The 22983-nt window shown below is 43.6% G+C and overlaps 2 protein-coding genes across 2 annotated transcripts in view; both read right to left on the bottom strand.

Annotated features, from left to right (window-relative positions):
- Window positions 1-22983, bottom strand: part of LOC134748361 (ATP-dependent Clp protease proteolytic subunit) — a 249647-nt gene that overhangs the window by 101367 nt on the left and 125297 nt on the right. The window lies entirely within an intron of this gene.
- Window positions 1-22983, bottom strand: part of LOC134748339 (papilin) — an 87047-nt gene that overhangs the window by 4048 nt on the left and 60016 nt on the right. The window contains exons 2-20 of the mRNA XM_063683109.1: window positions 19706-19785; window positions 19056-19199; window positions 18496-18689; window positions 17485-17716; window positions 17107-17247; window positions 16505-16826; window positions 16007-16293; window positions 15104-15306; window positions 14653-14836; window positions 14070-14274; window positions 13212-13405; window positions 12438-12606; window positions 11940-12087; window positions 11209-11415; window positions 3975-4167; window positions 3441-3617; window positions 2499-2627; window positions 1581-1721; window positions 759-971 (exon numbers count right to left, since the gene is read on the bottom strand). Of these exons, the coding sequence (XP_063539179.1) occupies window positions 759-971; window positions 1581-1721; window positions 2499-2627; window positions 3441-3617; window positions 3975-4167; window positions 11209-11415; window positions 11940-12087; window positions 12438-12606; window positions 13212-13405; window positions 14070-14274; window positions 14653-14836; window positions 15104-15306; window positions 16007-16293; window positions 16505-16826; window positions 17107-17247; window positions 17485-17716; window positions 18496-18689; window positions 19056-19199; window positions 19706-19763 (3541 nt within the window). The 5' untranslated portion in view covers window positions 19764-19785. The remainder of the gene's footprint in view (window positions 1-758; window positions 972-1580; window positions 1722-2498; window positions 2628-3440; window positions 3618-3974; window positions 4168-11208; window positions 11416-11939; window positions 12088-12437; window positions 12607-13211; window positions 13406-14069; window positions 14275-14652; window positions 14837-15103; window positions 15307-16006; window positions 16294-16504; window positions 16827-17106; window positions 17248-17484; window positions 17717-18495; window positions 18690-19055; window positions 19200-19705; window positions 19786-22983) is intronic.

Raw genomic sequence — 22983 nt, 5'->3', positions numbered from 1 at the left:
CGTATATTGAATTTATAATACATCCCGACGTTTCGAACCCTTTATAGCGTTCGTGGTCAACGGGTTTTAATAGTTTTATTTCATGAGTAACTATCGCGGTAACCGAAGACAATATTATATATGATCATTGTTAAGAGGGCGCTGTTATTCTCATGTGACAGTTCAGTATAGTATGAAAAAATTAGTTCCAGTGAAATTTCGCAAAATGACGCGTGATCATATATTCCTGGTCAGGCTTTACATGCACCTAAGTAATATACCCACACGAGGTCTTGCTCTGTTTACACGCAGTACAGATTTAATAGGAAGACAAAATCTAAACACAACACGTTTACACTCTTTGCAACAAGCATACTTTTAATAAAGACACAGTTTGCATCGTACGGCGTTAACTGGAGACCGAGACCAAGAATGTCAAGGAATACTCGTGCATTTTACAATTCATTTAATACTAGCGACCCGCCCCGGCTTCGCACGGGTGCAATGCTGATGTGATACATAAACCTTCCTCTTGAATCACTCTCTATTAAAAAAACCGCATCAAAATCCGTTGCTTTAAGTAAGTTTTAAAGATCTAAGCATACATAGGGACAGACATCCATCCAGACAGCAGGAAGCGACTTTGTTTTATACTATGTAATGATTCATAGTTTCTTTCAGCTCCAAGTTCTTGGTTTTGAAGTGGTCTTTTCACCTCGCTTTCGTGTACTTAGAATAAAAAAACTCTAAAATACATCGGGTAACCCCGAATCACTTACCATTCTCAGCCTCGTCCTGTAGCCTCTGGCACTTGGTTTTGAAGATGGTCTTGCTCTTCGGCTCGCTCTGCTGAACCTCGAGTTTCTCTATCGGCTTCAAAGTCTCCAGAGTCCTGGGCTCGACTGGTTCGTCGCGAAGTACCTCTTCTTCATCGTAATCTTCCATGTCTTCGACGCGGAACGCAGTCATTTGCCTGATGAGCTCTTCTAGAACTGTTGAAAAGTATCTACTTTAGTTACATAACCTTTTTTCTAAGGTAATAAAGGCTAAGCCGCGGACGCGAGTGTGGAGTCTAATAATAATGTTAATCGCTAATCAGCGAAATCGACTCCACACTCGCGTCCGCGGCTTCGCACCGCGTAGTCTGGAGCGGGCTAGGTATACATTTGGCCACGTTACGTGAGTTTGGCTAGCTAGACGCCTTAGGTGGGTACCAAAATTTTATCAAACAGTTTAACCAGACAAATTTTGCTAGATTGTGAATTAAATAAGTAGAAATATTAGTATATAGAGTGAAGAATCTTGGGTGTCCACAACGGTAAACAATCTCAAAGCTTAAAAAAATTCTGGGCTTCGCTGAGCTGATCAGACCTCTCCCCAAAACGCGCAAAACAGGCACGACCATACCTGTATGTGTGGCTGTGTGGGTGGCTGTAGCCACAGGATATCAACTTACGAAAAATGCATATCTGATACAAAAATGCAAATAATATATTGAAACAGTCACGTGACTTTTCATAGCATTTGTCATCCTACTACGTTTTTTCTTTACGTTTGGCGTTTGTCTTCTTAGTTAGCCCACTGAGCCCTGTATGTAATACCTTCGTCGGCACGCGCTCGCTCGTCGTCCCCAGTCCGCTTGGCCCACTTGCGCGCCTGCCGGAAGTTGCACGAGGGCTTGGCGCCGCGCACCAGGGAGCCCTTCAGCGGCTCGCCGCGGGCGCTCACGCACCAGCACACATCTGAAAATGAGGAAAATACCGATTCAAATACTGCTTTTAACCTGGGAATCCAAAACATGACTTAGAATATGAGTTAGAGCCATGTACTTAGTAAGTAGGTAATCTTTAATCGTTGATGCTTAAGTTGGTTGCTCGTAATATAGTGCTTAATTTATGGCAATATTTTGGTATACGTGATTGCACACGGCGCACGCGTATGAATTCGCCGCTAGGGGCGCTAGTGTAGATGGTGGTCTTTTCCATAGTTCGAAATGTCAAATGTCACTTGTCACTTCAATGACTGACAGCTTTTCTATAGTCTTTTGGACCACCATCAACAGAGGCGCCAACTGGTGAGCAAAAAAACGATAGCCCTCATTGGAGCCAGTAAAGGCGCGACTAGTATCGCGAACGATACTTCCTTGCCTTGCCAACAGGAAAAACCCGATTAAGTAGTTACTTTTTCGCTAATCAGCGAAATCGACTCCACACTCGCGTTCGCGGCTTCGCGCCGGGTAGTCTGGAGCGGGCTTTATGAAACAATACAGATAATTGGAGCATGTACTCGTAAAGAAGTGAGCTACTGCTCTGCAACCATTACTTGCTCCGGTCGCACGCGTAAATCGTGTTTGTTACTTACGCAGGTAGTTTTCGCTGGTATATCAGCGGTGTGATGGCATATATGCTATCACATATTTAAGCAATACATTGAGTGATTCGCGGTAGACCCTGCTTTTTTTCCTGTTATAAGTTCCTCTTCCTACTAGTATTGTTGGTATGGTTGAAAAGATTTCTCACCGATATGTGACATGCATTGCACAGACTCCCAGGCTCCAGTGACGTCACACTTGGGGATGAACGTGCCTTTGCCGTATTTCTTCTCGGCCGCCTCGTTCTTCTCACGCAGTCGCTCGCAAGGGCTCAATACTGTAAGACACATAGCGATTAATGACCTATTAAAGTATGTAGAGATGGTGCAAAACATTTAACATGCTCTCATGTTAATCACACTGTTTAGGAAACAACAGAAAGAATACAACGCTTAAGACGGAGAAATTATTGAAGATTTTATAAACCTAGCACCCATGGTACCTACTATTTGTAATCCTGAAAGAGCAAGTAGGTAAGGTACCCAACCTCTTTAACATCCTCGGGCAACGCTAACAGCTAGCTTAAGAAAGTTAAAAAGAATGGGTATTGCCATTTTTATCTATTAAATAGCCTCTTCTTTTGCAATCTGAACACTTGTGGGAGTTGTGGGTACTCAGGTGTTTCGCATCAAGAAAATTGTCATGGGTTAAGAAACGCTGGTTGTTAATGATGTGTAAAATAAGTCCAAAATATTTGACTTTCATATGACGCATACTTTTAGGTGTTTATAATTATGTTATAGTAGTTAACAAGTATAGTGCATAAATACGAGTAAGTACATATTAAATTATACAATTTTAAACATGAATCGAACATAAGACATTACGTGCCTTCTGTGTCAATTTGTATGCGGGATTTCTTCAGCGTGGTCAGTTTGGAGCCTTCACCTTCAGCTGTTATAGGATATAATGAAGAAGGGTAAGTTAGAAGGCAAGAAAATAGTATGTAGGTCGGTAAAGTATTGGGAAAATAAAAATTGATAATAAACTTTGTATCTTGCATACCATATTTATAAATACTACAGTGCCATCAGGCCATCACATTGCGCTCTGGGCATCTTTGTTACTGACTACAGTAGTAGATACTCACCAGGACATACGGCGTTGCACTCATCTTTGCTTCTAAAGTTGTTGTGGTTGCCAGAGCAACCGTTGTACTTGAATCGTTCACATCGGTTGCGTTCGTGGTTAAAGTGCCACCGCGTCGCGTTCAAACCGGCGGTGTCCGTGCAGTTGCCTTCGTCTTTTGTGTCGAAGCATACTGTTCCTGAAAATTGAGTAGACCTATATGAAAACCTTACTTTCATCAAAACACAAGGTATAGAATTTCAAAAGACAATGCCATTGGTAAACCAAAAGTGTTTTGACGTCCTTTTACGAGGTAAAGTATCTACTAGGTACCTACAATTAAAATGGTCAAGTCGATCTAACTCGAGTACTCATCAGTCGATTTATTCACTTAAAAGTGATATCGTGTGTTTGTAATTAGTGAAATCAGATTGAGAAAGACTACACCCGAAAGTGATTCTGCATTAAAGATTTTTTGAATACCTATGAGGTCCAATTAGACCTCTTGACTATCTATCACATGTTCAGCTCTTGGTAGCAAATTTTTTTGACTTACGTGGCTTAGGACAACACACGGGTGCCCCGGTGTCGTGCGGCGCGAAACGACACGCGTGCGTGGAGGGGCAGGCGGCGGCGTTGGGGCCGCACACCAGGACGTCCGCGCCGGCGCCGCCCGGGACCGGGAGCGGGGCCCCCGCGGGGCAGCGGGGGGTCGGGGTGCAGCGGACTATCGGGGGGCACGACTCCGCCTGGAAATAGTGTACACATTAATCAACGGTTTTGAAGGACCACTCGACCCAATGTGAGACTATATGGTGCAAAAAACGACCTGATTTTTGTGAGGTCCAAAGGTGTAAAATGGACCCCTTGTATAAAACGCTTAACATAGTTGTTTACCCAATGTCATGGCAGATGGCGCTGTTCCTATCGTGAAACTAGCGAACGTTTGTCTGCCGTAGATTTTAGTAGTGTAAATCTTTTTTGTGTTTTTAAGTTGAAGATTGTGTGGAGATATTTGGCTAGAATAAACATACGTCAGTTTCTTTAAGAACTCGGTGTTTAATTCTTGCTCCTTTTCGAGACCCTAGAGTACAAAGTTGTACATGGTCCTTTCGAATCGGACAGCCTTTTTTTGAAAGTGGCTTGTAGTCTATGTGGACTACACTTCGTGCCCGAGCTAGCAGTGGATCGCTGCTTCAAAGGCCGGGTTAGGTTGCAGTCAACCGAGGTTGCCAACGCCATCTAGCGTCGGATAGCTGAAGGTTTCCGGAAGAAAATCAATACAAGTGGCGCCATCTAGCGACGAGTAGCCAGAAACACCCAGCAGAGCAGATACAGGAGGCAGTTGATAGCAGTTCCGTGGACGAGCGAGAGTGGCGCCATCTGGAGGAAGCAAACGGCAGAGGGGTGCCGTAAGGAAGGTCAACGAAGTGACGTCACATAGTGAGTGAACAAGTGCGAATCGTGAGTACTTTGAATTTCATATTTACGCGAGTTTCAACCGTATTAACAACGAGCAGTTTAGTGAATTTGCTAAGGAATTTTGAACTTTAATTAAAAAGACACATTTACTTTGACGAATCAGTTTGTTTAAATGGACTTAGAAAATTTCAGCATCGACTTTCAACTTAGAATAATTGCCTTAGAGATTGTATAGGATATTAACATAGAATAATTTGTAGCTAGTATTAACTTATATTTTTAAGCGAAATCCTATTGGAACGGGGAACCTATGCCCGATTTGGCCTAAGTGTGACATAGTTTCAAACACTTGTAAAATTTTACGAGTTTGTATTGTAATTTATTCTAAGTGTATTCGGTGTTACCACAGATTTTCTTTGAATTGCAAGTAGCTATTTTGTTTACATAATGGACGCTTTACTGAACTATCAGGACGACTTATGCAGTCGTATCTTTAAGGCAAGAGTTAATTTTAAAAAATCGCCTAAGGAGCGCATAACCAAAAATTATTTGGAGAGTCGATTAGAGGGTTTAGAACAGCTTTGGTCTGAGTTTAGAGCGGGTCACAAGGATTTATTACGAACATGCGATCATGCCGTTTTGAAAGCTAAGTCGTATATTACGGGGGATACTTATGACAAAACCGAAGAAGAGTATACCAATTATAGATGTGAATTAAAAGATGGTTTAGATAAGTATACTATTGCTTCGGGTAATCAGTCAAGGAGCAATGATGAGGCTAACTCTTCATTTAGATCAAATGTAGTTAAACTTCCAAAGTTATGTATTCCTAGTTTCTCGGGGAAGTATCAGGAGTGGACGACATTCAGAGATTTATTTGTTTCCATGATACATAACAATGACTCGCTAGACAGTGTTCAGAAGTTGCAGTATTTAAAAAGTTACCTAACCGGGGAAGCTGAGCAGTTGCTTCGCAACATACCCGTTTCAGACACAAATTACGCTAGGTGCTGGAGTCAATTAGAGCAACGATACAATAATAAAAAATATTTATCGCATTGTATACTTAAACAATTGTTGAGTCAAAAGAGTGCAACGACCGAGTCCCCAGGGTTCCTTAAGGATCTAATGGATACGTCGACCGATTGTTTAAGTGCGCTATCAAACCTAGGTATTGACGTGTCTACGTGGGATATCATTGTTATTCATCTTCTGTCGTTAAAATTAGACCCCGAATCACGCAGGCAATGGGAACTTAACGTGGCGACTAACTCGGTCTCAGACACTTTGCCTACATTCAGCCAGTTCAAAGAATTTCTATCTAGTCGATATAGAGCACTGGAATTCCTTGAACCGAGAAGCGCCAGTAAGACCCCAAGTGCTTACGGGAAGCCGTCCAATAGTAGTTACAATCAAAACAAAGCAAATGTACTATACGTAGCAACCGATCCAGCACTCGCGTGTGAATTTTGTACCGGGCCTCACAAACTTTGTTTTTGTAAAAAGTTTGCTGGTGAGGATTTTGACAAAAGGCACGAGTTTGTAACTAAAAATAACATGTGTTACAACTGTTTAGGAGGTAACCACATTGTAAAATTTTGCCAAAAAGCCACTAGTTGTAGAATTTGCAAGAGGAAGCATCACTCTTTGCTTCACCCAAAGGATGTCTCAACTTCAACTGCCAATCCGAAGAGCGTAGTTCAGGCAGCTGATACTGGGTCTGGGGGAGCCACACAAGTCGCGACGGAGAACAAAGAGGACGTACCGATAGTAAGCTGTTTTACGAAAAATGTAGGTCAAGGTGAGGTATTATTGCCCACCGCGCTTGTAAAAGCTGAGTCGAAAACAGGAGACTATCAGGTACTTAGGGCGTTTATAGATCAAGGTTCACAGGCTTCATTTGTTACTGAGGCCGTGGTACAAGCTTTAGGGATAAAGAAAACTCCCATCAAGAGTTCACTTTCAGGATTAGGTGGGTGCAAACTACCTGTAACACCTAAGTATGAAGTTTATTTGAAAATTCAATCTCTAACGGATCCAACTTTCAATCTCAGGTTGAGGGCTTTCGTTTGGAACAAGGTCACTCCAGATCTTCCCAGCGAAGAGGTAGTAGTTCCAGATTGGGTGAAGCTACAGCAGCTCACGTTAGCAGACCCAACTTATAGCACACCCAACAAAATAGACATTTTGTTGGGCGGTGAAGTTTACTGTCGGATTGTAACCGCCGGATTGCTGTCGGGTCCTGAAGGAGCGCCGATAGCACAGTGCACCAGACTAGGCTGGATTTTGTCTGGTTCAGTAGGCTCACCAAGCGTACAGGAAAATTTAACGGTCTTCCATGTACGAGTCAATGAAGACGATATGTTAAAACGGTTCTGGGAGATAGAATCCGAGCCGTCAGGTCACACCAATCTGCTTACAACCGAAGAGCAACGGTGTGAAGACCTTTTTGCATCCACGACTGTGAGAGACACAGAGGGCAGGTACGTAGTTAAGTTGCCGTTTCGGGACACTAACCCCACCTGTAAAGGAAATTCACGTGAGATAGCAGTTAAAAGGTTACACACATTAGAAAGAAAATTTGGAAAAGACCCAACTCTTAAGGCTAGGTACTCAGAAGTAATTAGAGAGTACGGACAACTAGGTCACATGGTACCCGTAATAGAACCTGATCCCAAAAGAAAGGAAGCGATCTACTTGCCCCATCATGCTGTTATCCGGGAGGATAAAAGCACCACGAAAGTTCGGGTCGTCTTCGATGCCTCCTGCAAGTATGACAACGGGATATCACTAAACGATCAGCTCATGACAGGCCCTACCTTGCAACCAGAACTCCGTCATCTTATTATGTGTTGGAGACAGTACCCCGTTTGTCTCGTTGCGGACATCGTCAAGATGTACAGGATGGTAAGAGTTGCTGAAAAGGACGCAGACTTTCAACGTATAGTTTGGCGAGAAAACACCGAAGATGAAATCAAAGATTACAAGTTGCTGACCGTAACTTTCGGCACTGCCTCGGCGCCCTACTTAGCAGTAAAAGCGCTAAATCAAGTTGCATGCGATCATAAAGAACAGTATCCCACAGCTGCATCACGTGTCCCACAGGAGTTTTACATGGACGATCTGATGACCGGTTGTCAAACAGAAGGAGAAGGTCTACAACTGTACCACGAAATGACAGATTTGCTGAAGCAGGGAGGGTTCGTACTGCAGAAGTGGGCTAGTAACAAAAAGGAATTGTCAACGCAGATCACAGAAAGAGAAAGAGAAAATATAGCAGACGAAGAAGGAAAGAGAAACCTGGAAATAAAGATAGATAACATAACTAAAATACTAGGACTTACCTGGAACAGAGATGAAGACGAATTTCAGTACTCGGTGAAGCTGCCGCCGCTATCGCCACCTGCAACTAAAAGAAAAATTATATCGGATGTCTCACGTTTGTTTGACCCATTAGGATGGTTAGCACCGTGTGTCATAAAGGCCAAAATGTTTATTCAGCGGTTATGGTTAGCAGGAATCGGATGGGACGAGGAACCACCCGCTGACATATTACAGGATTGGCTCACTTACCGAGAACAGCTGGCAGACCTTATAGACTTCAGGATTCCAAGATGGCTTCACACTAAGTCGAGTGACACCCTTCAGGAGCTGCACGGTTTTTGTGACGCATCAAACGCCGCGTACGCCGCTGTTGTTTATCTGAGAGCGATTGATTCAGCCGGGAACGTACATGTGGCGTTGGTGACAGCTAAAACCAGAGTATCACCCGTCAAACAGGTTAGCATTCCTAGATTGGAGCTTTGTGGAGCCGTGCTTGTGGCTAAACTTTTAGCGGAGGTCGCTGAAGTCATGAAGATCCCCAAAGAAAACATAAGGGCTTGGACTGACTCAACGGTGGTTTTAGCCTGGCTTAATAAACATCCAAGTAATTGGAAAACATTTGTAGCGAACCGAGTGTCGGAGATCTTGACGACCGTGGATTCAGTGCAATGGTCTCATGTTCCTACAAAAGAAAACCCAGCAGATTGCGCTTCGCGTGGGATGCAGCCGGTAGAGTTAAGAGAATACGACCTGTGGAAGTTTGGGCCTAAACTTCTGCACGATAAGACCATTCGTTATTCAAAGCCCAAGAATAATGACACAAATCTAGAGCAGTCAGCAAGGGTTTTTATCGCAGTGGTGGAGGAACCGTTTTGGAGTAAATACTCTTCTTTCAACAAGCTCATCCGTGTCGTTGCTTATTGCAGACGGTTTTTAAGAAAACGGAAACCACCCCAAGGCCAAGTGTACACGCCATATCTGCAAAAGTGGGAACTGAATGCGGCTACCTTAACCTGTGTGAAAATGTGCCAGGGTTCTGAATTCAAACTCGAGATAGAAGAGATCAAGAAAAGCGGATATATTAATTCCAAAACCTCGAAAATTCGCTCGTTGACGCCGTTTATCGAAAACGGTGTTTTGCGTGTTGGTGGTCGACTGGAAAACGCATTGGAATCAGAAGCAGCAAAACATCCAATGATTTTGCCATACGACGCGCATCTGACTAGATTGATTGTGGCAGATGCCCATGAGCGTACGCTACATGGTGAACAGCGAGCTATGCTAAACTACTTGAGATCAGCTTACTGGATAGTACGGGCTAAGGATCTAGTAAAGCATCATATTCGCAAATGTGTACGCTGCATTCGTCACAAAGCACAGATACAAACTCAACTTATGGGCGCCTTACCTGCGGCTCGAGTCACTCCAGACCGAGCCTTTATACGCAGCGGAGTTGATTATGCAGGACCCATTAATTTGAGAACATCAAAGGGCCGAGGACATCACTCGTACAAGGGATACGTGTGTTTGTTTATCTGTATGGTTACGAAAGCCATACATTTAGAGGTAGTAAGCGAACTGACCTCTCGCGGATTTCTTGAAGCCTTTAAGCGATTCGTATCAAGACGCGGCCGCTGTTTAGAAATTTATAGCGACAACGGCACAAATTTTGTTGGAGCGGCAAAGGAGTTAAAAGACTTATTCAACGCTGAGAGATCAATTATGGTTCAAGAAGTAGCGGAAAGTCTAGCTTCGAATGGTACCACGTGGCACTTCATCCCTCCTAAAAGCCCAAACTTTGGGGGATTGTGGGAAGCAGGGATTAAGTCCACCAAATACCATATTAAGAGGGTTATTGGAGATTCGACACTTACCTACGAGGAAATGTCGACTTTGCTCAGCCAGATCGAAAGCTGCCTAAATTCACGGCCGATCTCAATTGTACCCAATGAACCTAACGAGCCCAACCCGTTGACTCCGGGTCACTTTTTAATAGGAGAGCCTTTAGTTACGGTTCCAGAAATGAACTATGAACGCTCTACTCTTAGTACTCTCAAACGATGGCAACTGACCCAGCGTATGTTGCAAAACTTTTGGCGTCGCTGGTCAAATGAATATTTGACGCATTATTTGCAACGATACAAGTGGGCACATCAGGTACCCGAGCCTAAAGTTGGGGACGTCGTTTTGGTGAAGGAGGACGATCTACCTCCTTCGAAGTGGCTTTTCGGCAGAATCATGCTAAAACACCCTGGTTCAGATCTTTTAACCAGAGTGGTAACTATCAAGTGTAAAAACTCTTTGATAAAGCGACCAACCTCAAAACTTTGTATTCTGCCAGTGGCTAAATAGTTTATAGTTATAAATATAAATAGTAAGTTCACACACTGTAGCCGTATACACTTATAAGGCATGGTGGTGTAATTTTGTAGAAACAAGACCCCACCATTTTTTTGAGATTTTTGTTAAATTGTTAATCCCACCATATTGTTTTATATTCCAGTAATCGTTGGTGGCGTATACATTCCATGGTGGGCGGCCATGGTGAAGGACATGTTGTCCTTGGTGGGCGGCATGTATAAAACGCTTAACATAGTTGTTTACCCAATGTCATGGCAGATGGCGCTGTTCCTATCGTGAAACTAGCGAACGTTTGTCTGCCGTAGATTTTAGTAGTGTAAATCTTTTTTGTGTTTTTAAGTTGAAGATTGTGTGGAGATATTTGGCTAGAATAAACATACGTCAGTTTCTTTAAGAACTCGGTGTTTAATTCTTGCTCCTTTTCGAGACCCTAGAGTACAAAGTTGTACACCCCTTGAGGGCCTGAAGTAGACGAAGCATATGGGCCCACATCGGTCCCATGGGAAACCTTGTTCAGTATTACCATCTTAATACATTTTTGACATTCGGCATCAGGACCCCAAAATCACCCAGTGTATCTAACTGACGTTCGAGAGCGCAGATCGCGTCCTCGGTGCAGCGGACTATGGGACAGACTTTATATGAGGGCAAAGTGTTGAAGATTGGGATGATTGACCACTAACCTCGCATTCCAAGGGCACAATCTCGCAAGTTTCATCAGGTCTGCACTTGGCTTCAGCGCATAGATCTCTACATTCGCAGGTCGGGCAACCCTTAACATCAAATAGCCGTCCGTGAGCGCAGATCTCTTCGTCGTTGCAGTGGACTTCGGGACAGGGGGCTGGCGCTTCGCATGAGGGCGTGGAGTTGAAAGCTCGGGTACCGGGGATCTAGAATGAAATATGTAATGTAAAAATGTCGAGACTGTACTTAGTCCTAAGATCCTCTGTACGCATGAAATGTAATATTTAAAGTAGGTATTTGAGTTGTTTGCTGACCTATAACAGCTATAATGTTGCCTTAATATCTGATATAGGTAAAGGAAAAACTTAGTCTGAGCCTCACAGCAAGAAAAACTAAAAATGACACTCCTGCAGTTGAAAGTTAAGGACACTGGAGGACTAGCCTAATTTGTACTCATCGCCCAAAATTGTGGGAATTTGTATCACCCTTTTACGTCTTTGAATGAAGATGTAGTTGTACTAACTAATTAATACTCTTCAGCCTCGTCTGTAGTTCTAATAGTTAGTGAAAACTTTACTAATGTCTGTCGTTACCTCGTTACCGCCGCTGTCACCGCACCAGCACAGGTTCCCGCCCTTGCGGCACTGGACGGGGTCGTAGGAGCCGTCCAGCTTGCAGTCCGGCACGTCTTGTGTCTCAGTCTTTGTGGACATACAAAAGCTGTCCTTACCTCGTTGCCGCCGCTGTCGACGCACCAGCACAGGTTCTCAGCCTTGCGGCACTGCACGGGGTCGTAGGAGCCGTCCAGCTTGCAGTCCGGCACGTCTTGCGAGGAGGGCGGCTTGCCGCTCTCCGCGGCCGTGTGTAGCGCGAGAGCTCTGTTGACACCAAACAAATGGGATAACAGGAGTGTTCTGTCAACCTAGCTGGAACAACCGTTGCAAAATCGATTTAATTATTTACCGTACATTTGTGCAACCAATTCAAAATTTAAACTGGTTTTGCATTATATGGCTGATACTGCGTGGTGTGGCAATGTTCGCAACGTCAAACTTTTAGGGACTTTCCATTAAGTGAATAGCGAGTAAAAGCATCCTCCGTTCTTTTTTTCAGCCGAGGTTCGAACTCGTTCGGATAGATACGAGCTTAGCCCACTTCACACAAACCGCAAGCCAATGTAAAGTCTCGAAAAAAAATCGAGAAATACAGCTAGAATTGAAGGAGCTACCTCCTCTGCTGGCACGGTGAGTGGTGCGTGGCGGCGGCGCAGGCGGTGCCGCAGCCGGTGGCGCAGCAGCGCGCGCCCGCGCCGCACTCCGCGTCGCCGCGGCACGCCCACTCGCACGCCCCGGTGTGGGGCACCAGGAACGGACACTGCCCGGGTTTGCGGGGTAAACCTGGAAATATATCAAGATTTTGTTTGTAATATGCAGGTATATGCTTCAGATTGATGGAAGTTAAATTGCAATAGAGAATAAAATTTAACAAGCCTTAATCGAGGCATCTGTAATTTGAGGAAGGAGCTTTGACGGTTAGAAAAAATAACCAGGGTGTTTGGGAGGTTAGCGATTCAGGTCTCAGGAGCAGCAGGCGGGGCTCTTCAATTACTTCTTCTTATTGTGATTTTACAGAATTGTTTTTATTTTAAATTATATTAAATGAATTTGACAAAAAGTTTGAACTTCGATTTTATATAAAATGCAAAAATAATCGCGTGAGCGGCTGGTGTGTCGTGCCGTGTAGATGGTAAAGTGTTAGCTATCGCCGCGCCCCTGCGCGGCCGTGGTTGGAACTCCGCCTCTTCTTGGGATGCCCGCTAGGTGGCGTTAGGCTCGCGAACACAGGGTAATTAACCCCAGCGCGAGGATTACCGCAAGTTCAACAGTGAATGGCACCTAACTCGAATCAATAGTCGCAATCGACGCGACAAATCAGATACCTACTAGCTGGCTATCATATGATATGACTAACTGAAAACATAAAATTACTAAAGGCCACTTACAAGCAGGCACTGGTGGGCAGTACTCCGCATCACACGCTACATCGACTACAGCACAAGCGCGGCCTTCAGGGCAAGTGACTCCGGCGCAAGGGTCGCGGCAGCGGCAAGTCGGGCAGTGGTTGCTGCCGAGCTCGAAGCCGTAGTCACAGCCCATTCGGCACGTTAGATCCAGGCAGGCTAGGCTTTCGCGAACCCTGGAAGAAACATAGTAATATGAAATAACTTTATTAAATTTCGCAAAACGCCTGCTTTCCGTACAGTTTGCATCAGGGATCGGAACCGGTTTTTTGCAAAAACTTCGAAATAACCAATTATTTTATACTCCAAATGTAGGACTATGTTGTGTTTTTAGGTAACGACTTCGTATTATTATATTGCCTAATTAGAAATGAAATAATTAACAAAGAACGAAAAAATACCGGTTTCGTTCCCATACAAAAAATACCGGTATCCCTGGTTTGCATTCGTGACAGTCTTTGTAATATTTACATGTCTAATATTATTTTTCTTTGATTAGGGTTAAAAGTTTTTCAGAAAGGTACGAATTTGGCCTTGGTTATCATCCGCCAACGTAGTTTGCTACTCATTGCTGGAATTCCCTCATATTACAAATGTAGCTCAAAATTCATAATAAACTCTCTAACTTAGTAAGTTGTCCCTACTACCCTCCGCCTCTCATTATCCTTTATTCTTTTAGAAACAAAATAAAAGGAAAGGACAGAAAGGGATATGAACTTCATATCCCCTTTCTTCCCTGCCTTTTATATATACTTTGTTCCTTAGTACAATACTCCTATATAATATTCTTTGTAAGAACAGCTACAATAACTCGAACCTTCGATAACCACAAAAACTTACTTCTCACAGTCCACAGTCGAAGCGTTGTTGGTGCTGGTCTCCGGTATCTCCGTGCCGAAGGAGTCCACGCACCAGCAGCGGCCGTGCGCGCACTGCTGCGGTGAGAAGGAACCGTCGGCGGTGCATGTGGGCGCGGGGAGGGCTAGCTTCATCCCGTCTACCGTGCCTTCCATCTTTTCGTCGAAGTCGCGGAGGTATTCGCACACTGAAAGATAACATTCAATATAAGAATATTGGAATCGGGAAGTCAAAAACGAACGCGAAATCTCCGATTATAGTATTATGAATTCGATGCCGAGGTTTTCTAAAAAAACTAAAGTTCTTCAAAATAGGTTTCTATAATATGGGGCTTTCAGTATTATAAAAAGGTCGGCAACGCTCATGTGAGAGTACTGAAGGGATCGTCCATAGTTTACCACAAGGTGGACTGAATATTTTTTTCCACGGACGTGATATTCAAAATAACAAGGTTAGTTCAACGAATTGCTGTTGCTGCCGAAAAGATAATTACAGATTCTTTTGGGTTTTGAAGGCACTGATAAAAATTCTATTAACGTGTTACTTAATTATGGGCATCGCTTACTAGTAGGCGTGTCATCAACACGGTCCGTCTGCAGCCTCATCTTGGCCGGGTCCACGCACACCGGCCCGCAATTGACAGTGGAACAGCACACCAGACCGTCTTCGCAGTTACCGTCTCCGCAGCTGATGGTGGAGTTGTGGTCGCACACGGCTTCCGCCTCGGCGCCGCAGGATTCGTAGTTTATCTGGAAGATTGGAGAGTAATATTGGGTTGTCTTCTCAAAAGTCATAAATAATACGAAGTTTTGACGGCGCAGTGTGGTGTGGTGAGCTCTCCTTATTTCAACGACCTATCACGGCCACCACATACAAATCTTACCCGATGAAATGCAAACTAGGGTTCCAAGTAGGTACATCAGGAGGGTGTACGGGTGGCAATGCTTTCTTGACTAAGACTAATCAAAAAAGCTACTAAAATGAAACGTCTTCTGGAGAACTACATTCACACTTACTTCTGTAAGATCCGTCTCAGTCGAATTTGACTCGTATTTAGGATCCAAACAGCACAGAGCAGCCCCGCTTCGTCGGCTCCTAGTACACACGTGTGCGTACGGGCAGTCTTGGTCGCTGCCGCAGCCTACCAAGGTACCGTCGGTGATGTCGGTGAATGGGGTGCCGGATTCGCAGGGGTTTTCGTAGGTTACTCGAGGGCGACCTGGGAAAATGTAAGGTAGAAACTATTTACTATCTATTACTCGTAATATGAGTTGCCATTTGTCTCAGTCCATTTTGCAGTGGAGTTATGTTATACGAGTAGGTAAATAATGTAGATAGAGGCCACGAATGTTGGTGAATCCGGAAATTTATATAATGAGTTTGCGTCTATTCCTAACTAATTCTTGCAATGTTGATACGTATACTAAATAAGTTTGTAACAAAAATTTCATTTTTGGTACAAGCTTTTATCGCTGACTGTACTTTTCTTTTCACAGGCAACTAATACTCATCGAGGCAATTCTAAGAACCCCAAACACAATAAGTTTGCGTTGTTTTATCACAGAGTTCCTATGACCACCTCCTGTCTCCATAATCAGATCAGCTCGATGGTACCATAATATTGCATTGTCACCCGACTTACATATGTATGCAAATTTTCAGCTGCATCGGAAACCGGGAAGTGGGTCAAATTTACCTTGCAAGATTTGACCCTTACAGCAAACATGTTACGGCAACGTGCTTGTAACACCGCTGATGCCGAAGATTAGATCGAACGTACGCTTGTTACCAATCGTCGTTGTTTAAACAAACCTGTTATACCTAGGCACAGACAACAAACAAGATTGGGATGCTTTGTTGAGCACTCTTCGAAACAGTAAGACAAGTGTAAAGATTCAGCAACCCTTATGAATACTCACATACAGGGTATCCAGTACACAGCTCGCCTGTACAATCCGCATCCCTGACTCTAATACATTCCTCGCCCTCCCCACAAGGATATCCTTCGCATGGATCATCACATTCGCAAGTGGGACATCCGTTAGCGCTCTTGTATCCGTACTCGCAGACCCCAGCACACAGGGCTCTCGGGCAGGAGTTAAGGCTGCGGCCACCTTCGCGGACTGGGCCGGGTTTCTCGGAGCATTGGACGGAGGGAGACGGACCCATGGAGCCGCGGAGCTTGTTGCCTTCGGTGTCTACGCACCTGGTGAAGATTATTTGAATTACGAGTAAGAACAATAAAGATTTTATATTTTTTAAAGCACTTCATAAGAAGAAAAAAAAACAAAAATATGATCAAGCTCATCGCCATTTGAGACAATTTCTTTAGTCTTATCAAATCTTACTCGCTTACAGACCAGAAGTAAAAAAGGTTTTTCAAAATGACGAACAGAATAGATTATTAACATACTAACCAGCAGACAAGTCCATTCCTCGAACATTGCCTGGACTCGAACGACCCATCCGCCGCGCATTGCGGCACATAGCCTCTACCCTCCTTCTCGCTGACCACCAGCAGTTCAGCCAGCATCTTCTGCTGGTGACACATGGTGACATTCTGTGGTAAGACGCAGTGCTTGCCGCATTCTCTGGAGTCGCAGCACTTCTCCATAGAAGGGCATTCTAAGTCGTGGGCACAAGGGGTTCCACATTCGTCGCTGGATGTAGTCGGAGCGGGGCAGGTGCCGGCTTTACGTAGTGCTAGGGATGCTGGACAGCATACTCCGTAGTCGTTTCCTGCAATTTAAAAACATGGTTAATGGGTAATGGACGTCTTTACTTGATGTTACCGGGCTGGTTTACTCAAAGAGATTGCAAACTGAAGGGCGACAAGTCTGTCACACTGAAGATGTTGTTGCTCTGCGGATTATGCTTCAATACCTAAGTGTTTCTTGCTTGGATAGATGGTTTTTCTTAAATTAAGTGTTTACCACCAGAGATGTATGTGCAAATTCAAAGTTTTTAAGAATGAACTAAATATGTACGATGAAATTATTATTAATAAGTGGTTACTTGCCTGACTCAACCAGACATTTGTAAAGAGGTGGGCAGTTCGGTTTGCCAGGATCAGTCCCGCACAGGAACGGACGGCTGGTTTCTGATATGAGCAGAGGTTCGCCGGCTGGACAGATGTTCTGGAGGCTTCTTGCTCTCTTGCCTGTGGAAAAAGTAGACTTCATAGACATTCTAGTTTATAAGAAGAGAGTTAGGCAGGTGTTTTTTAGTTAACAATATAAAATTTGTAAAAATATTGACGTGTGCAAAGGCCTGGGTATCAACCGTATAGTTTGTAATAGTGATACTGAAGAGTACAGACATCTGAGAATTAGGAAAGCTTGCATCGTTTACAATCCAGCTGAAAGCCAAGGGAAGCCATACTTTTATAGAAACTCACAGTTAGGAACAGGCGGGCATGGCGGTCGAAGGCACGGAGTTTCATCCAATTGGCATGATAACTGGCCAGGACAGGTGATGCCATTACAAGGATTTCGGCATTTGCAGAGCGGGCACCCGTTAGCATCCAGCTCGAAGCCGAGCGGACACAGCATGCGGCAGGTGTGGGCCGCGCAGGGAGCTTTACGTGTGCAGTTGACTAGGGCGGCGGCCGGGGCGCGGGTGCCGGGAACCTGAGAAAGCAGAAACACTTTAAAGGCTGGCGTCCACTAGGCTCGCCGAGGCGAATCGCCTAACGTACAATAGACGTATAACTTATTTATTATTTATTTATTATTTATTTAAATTATTTACACGGCATCACAGCATAGGCCAATACACCGAATAATTAAACTAGTTACAGGTATACAAATTACAAATACAAAATATATATAAAGTAAAATACAAATAGTCAAGTCAAATGCAAGTGCTGGAAAGCCTATCATCCTTCATCTCATAAAACCTCAGACACTCCTGGCACACATTCGCCCATCTCCACGCAAACAAGTCGCACTCTGGTGCTGATGTCAGGAGTGCATTGAGCAGCGATAACGCGCGGAGGAGTGGCGAGTTTCTGTGCGATACTGTGCGCGCTGCCGGCACAGACAATAGTGGACGCGTTCGCGGCCTCAAGCAGACTCGAGGAATATCCGGGACGTACAACCTCAAGACTCCAGCTACCAGTTCCGGGCAGTCCGAGTCACCGCGCAATATGCGACAAGCCGTAGTCAGCAAGATAACGTACAAACTACGGATGATAGCGAGAGTTTTTGTCAAAAAAGAGTCAAGTCATTTATGCAGGTTTAGATCTTAAACCCAGCTTGATCGACGCACCAACATAGAGCTAACGACCTCATTATCGCATTGGATCTCGTACGAATTTGATGGCCTTTTCTACTATTACGGCTATTCTTAGTAGCTACTCGTAATACCCAGGATATCATCTTAGAAGATAGCTTGTTTCAAGTCTTACCTCAAACCCGGCCTGATCGACGCACCAGCAAGAGCTGACGATCTCATTATCGCACTGGATCTCTTCGAACTCCCCATCGCTGGTCCTACACCGAGGAGCTCGGACTGATTTGATGAGTCCTCGTCCTCCGCGGCTGTTCTCAGCCACTAGGGCTCGGGATATTCTCTCGGAAGACAGTTTGATGTTTTCACACCCTGGAATAGGAAGGGATTCTTAAGTAACCATCTGTGAGAAGTAGTCTAGGTACCAGATGATTCTTAACTTACACGCACTGTTATTCAAGTATGAGGCTTAATAAGAGTAGTTATCTTAAATCTTAATCTCTTAAATCTTAGAACCGCGAGGAATGTGAGTGAACCACACTGAATTCTGTTTTTCTGTACTGGTGACTTGCTAAAATGTGCTCGATTAGCCTGAGCTTAGTTATCTAGTCCACGCTTTCCTGTAACAGGTGTTGCACCACACTTGCTGGCCTCACCGATTATCTCCCACGTGGGGTAGGTGAATGTACTTTATGTATTAGGCACTAAACTAACATGAGACCAAGGAAATGGTTTTACCAGTATACAGCGGGTCTACGCACGACTTTCCGCATGAAGTGTCGCAGCAGACTTGTTCGCCGCACTCGTTGTCGTCCGCACAAGGCGACGCCCGCGCCGGGCATGTCGCATTGTCGGGACATCGCCCGATCAGCTCCGCGCGAGCTGGAAACAAAAGAATGAATTGTTTTGGCATGGGTATTGTTTTGATAAGCAAAAGACCCTTTGTCGCCCTGACCCTTTGACGATGACGACAAAGATAGCTTCAGGATTTTTTTGAAGACTAAACATACATATGCCTTTAATAACACATTTATGGAAGCCCTATTAATATTCTTGTGAACCGAATTTTCATAACGCGATTTATAGTCAAATAATTAATGCACAAGCTATAGCCGCTGTAAGTTATGAAGTTAATTTTGACAGTTATGAATTGACCCTTATATTAACGCAGTTAATGGATCCTCCAGGCGGGACGGTGTCACCTTTCAGTCGTGCATATTGCCACTTAAATGTTTGTTGGCCTTGATTATATGTATTGTTGGTAATACCATGGCGGTAAGATGGCGTTTACGTATCTACCCGACCATTCGTAAACCTTATCCCAACGTGATAGGGTCCACCCATGTTCTAAAATCGCACTTTCAATTAATTGTCGTGTCGTGTCTCACCGTGGTGCAGCAGCATCGCGCACGCGCAGAGCAGCGCCGCCCTCACCGCCGCCGACATTGCTGCATTACACACGAAACTTCTGCAACAATAACAAAACCTACTTTAGAGGACATTTGGAACTTTATTTACTGTGGTTCAGAGGTTGATATCATATACGAAAGAATACTAAGGAAAGGGCCAGTTGCACAAACCACAATAGAAGATCAGTCCTTAAAAGAAAATTAGAACTTTCCATAGGTACAATAAATGTATGTACAACTAATGTATATACAAAATGCGCTCCAGCGCGGCCCGATTTCAGCCGGTCGGTGGGAATCGTACAAATAATATGTGATTGGTGAGGTGATGTAAAATTTAAGTTAGGTTTACAAACGACAGTATTTATACATTTTGGTGTTCGTTCATGTGTCTATTTTATCAGCGCTCTTTAATCATATCAGTCGGTGTATCACGATAATTAACCCTAAAATCCCGGTATTCCCCGATACAGTTTATACGTGATATTTCCTACCCGCCGCACAAAGCCCTGTCCCAACCAGAGCTATTCATTGCGGTGCTACGGTGCATCGCAAACGCCTCACGTTCCGTGTACGGCCAGCATAAAAAACAAATTATATTTCACATATTGCAAGATTGTTTTTCATCGGCATTTACTTTTTACCGGATCACCGCTAACATATTAAAAGACATTCACTACTATTACTAGCTCACAAATGCTATCTTGTTCGTGCAAAACTACAAACATATCGGAGCAAGGAAGGTTGCAATAAGTCCGATAGTAAAATGAATATAGTTTTTTTTCAATAAGACCAGTGTTGGGCTAGCGAAGTCGTTGCCTTCCTGTCCTTCCTGACAGGCAATTTAAATATCGTGCAGTGAGGCAGGCAAAATATCTTAAAATAAAATAAAGGCGTCACAATCAGAATTTGCAAAGATTCAGATAGAAATTGTGAGAAAGGTCCGTCGATTCCGGCTCCAGATTTGAATAATTCCATGCTGCAATCCGAACTGCAAACGCTATCATTTATTAAGAAGTGATTGTAAAAAAATAACGGAGTGGCGTTCATCATAGGATATAAAGATACACTGTTCATGTATACGATCAACGCTCGCTGCTTTGCTGACTGTACAAGCCATCAGTAAATTACGAAGCACACCGAGCGCAAATTAATCACTCACTGTACCAAATAGGGGCCAGCCTTGTGGCTATTGTGATGCCATCCTACAGGTGTTGTTTGTGTAATGAGGATTGCAGTCAATGTGTTCTATTCGTTCTATCTGTCATTAAATTGTAAAACTATTTAGAAACGCGTAAGATTGCTTGTCGTTTGTTTTTATTTGAAGCTTGGTGTTTTGTGTGGGATTTTACAGATTGGAATTTGATAATCAATATTTATCGTAATGCGTGTAGGTACTTCAAAGGCACCTATTGTAGGGAATTTAGTGAAGAGTGTATTGTTCATCGAAAGTTTTTTGATCTGTGGTTAAACCAAAACAATGAGAAACTGGAAAATGAGACAAAAAAGTGGGGGAATGGGGGAGAAGCACCCACTTGACAAGTTACTTCCCCTTCCATTTTCTTCTTACCTACTTAAGCAACAAACATGCCTTTCATGCTTTATTCTTCCAGATGGGACTATACCTTCGAAAGTTAGGGAAAGGAGCCGGACTAGCAGTGAAGGACTAGTTTTTTTCTGATCGCGTGAAACCACCCAGAAACTGTCACTGATAGGTAGATTAGATATAACATTATCCCGCCAATCTGTCAGTTTTCCCTAATCGCATGCTCGATTTAAACTTTTACAGTAACTTGTTCGCTGGCAGTGCGTGTATAAAAAATACGCAGATAGTAAACACGCAAATGAACTCACGCACCACTGAAGATACGATTAGAATGTAATGAACGCCTCGAGGACGTTTAAATTGGGAATTACATTTGCATCAGACCGTTAAAAACCACACGTAATCTTTGGTCATTATTTAAACCATTAATTCATCATGTAATGAGGGCTACTGCGTTTAATTTCGTCGCTAGGGGCGCTAGTGTAGATAGAGGTCTTTCAAAATGTCAAATGCATAGTTTGGGGGGTTTTAAGCTTTTTTATCGGGAATTTTCACTACTTATTCATAATTGTGGTAAATCTTTGTCCATCTTTGGTTAATCATGGTAAACATTAGACATATAGCTCAATAAATGTTAGTGGTTTAAAAAAAGTGCCAACTAGCAGTTTCATTTGCTCTGCCTACCCCTTTTGGGAATACAGGCGTGAGTTTATGTATATATGTAAGATAAACATTTGCATTTGAAACAGTTTGAACGCATGGGTACTAATTAAGTAACATGTTACGGGTCTTTCGCGAGTTATTTGCTTTAGTTACTCATAAGGGCAGTATGTGAATAAAATGTGAAGGGCCTTTTATGTTTCGACACTAGGTTTCAATTTAAGCGGACAAGAAAGAAGGTGTCCAATAAAGGCGTAGTTATAGTTCTTAGAGGTTGTTAAACACGTATTCAATTATTCTGAATGCATAGCGTCTGGTCGGGAAAGCCCGCCGCAAGTGGCGCGAGGACACGCGTTTACGTTTGGCGCGATGACCAACCACAACGTCCACAACCACTCAATCATACGTGATCGTAATATCAACCGTGACTGATGGACGATTTCCCTGTGTGTATAGGCTGTCAAGGAAATATGAGGGATGTGTTATTAAGCACCTAGAGTCGAAGTAAACTGACTGTGAAGAATAACGCCTGTGATAAAATTCGGCTGCGTGGAATCCATATTGTGTAGAATCGCGAATAGGAAGAAACAAGATTGTGACGAATTAATAACTGTGAAGAATAACGCATGTAATAAAATTCAGCTGTGTAGAATTCATATTGTGCAGAATCGCGAATAGAAAGAAAAAATAATGGCATAAACATCGAATTATCCAACTGGTCATGTTGTACTACAGAATTCTCCATTTTCATCGCTCGTAAGTGTATCGCGTAACGAAACTCGATCTGTTTATAATGTAAAACCTCAGCAAAAGTAGGTAAAAGAGATCGAAAAGAACTAAAACCATCTTCCCCCATTCAATAATCGATTATTTTTCCCCAACCAGACGTAACAGCTAACAGCCAAAAATCAATGAAAATCCTGACATTGAACCGACGATGACCTAACTTGAAAGCACTTTCACCGCGGCCGTTGACCCGACGTGACGAACTAGTCTATTGTGATGTTGTCACGACTACTTTATTTATGAGTGTGTATTCGATGTTCATTCTCTG

Source organism: Cydia strobilella, chromosome 16, assembly GCF_947568885.1.
Source record: "Cydia strobilella chromosome 16, ilCydStro3.1, whole genome shotgun sequence".
Classification (NCBI taxonomy): Eukaryota; Metazoa; Arthropoda; class Insecta; order Lepidoptera; family Tortricidae; genus Cydia; species Cydia strobilella.
Note: the sequence above shows the minus strand (reverse complement) of the source record. Positions and strands in the feature narration are given on the sequence as shown.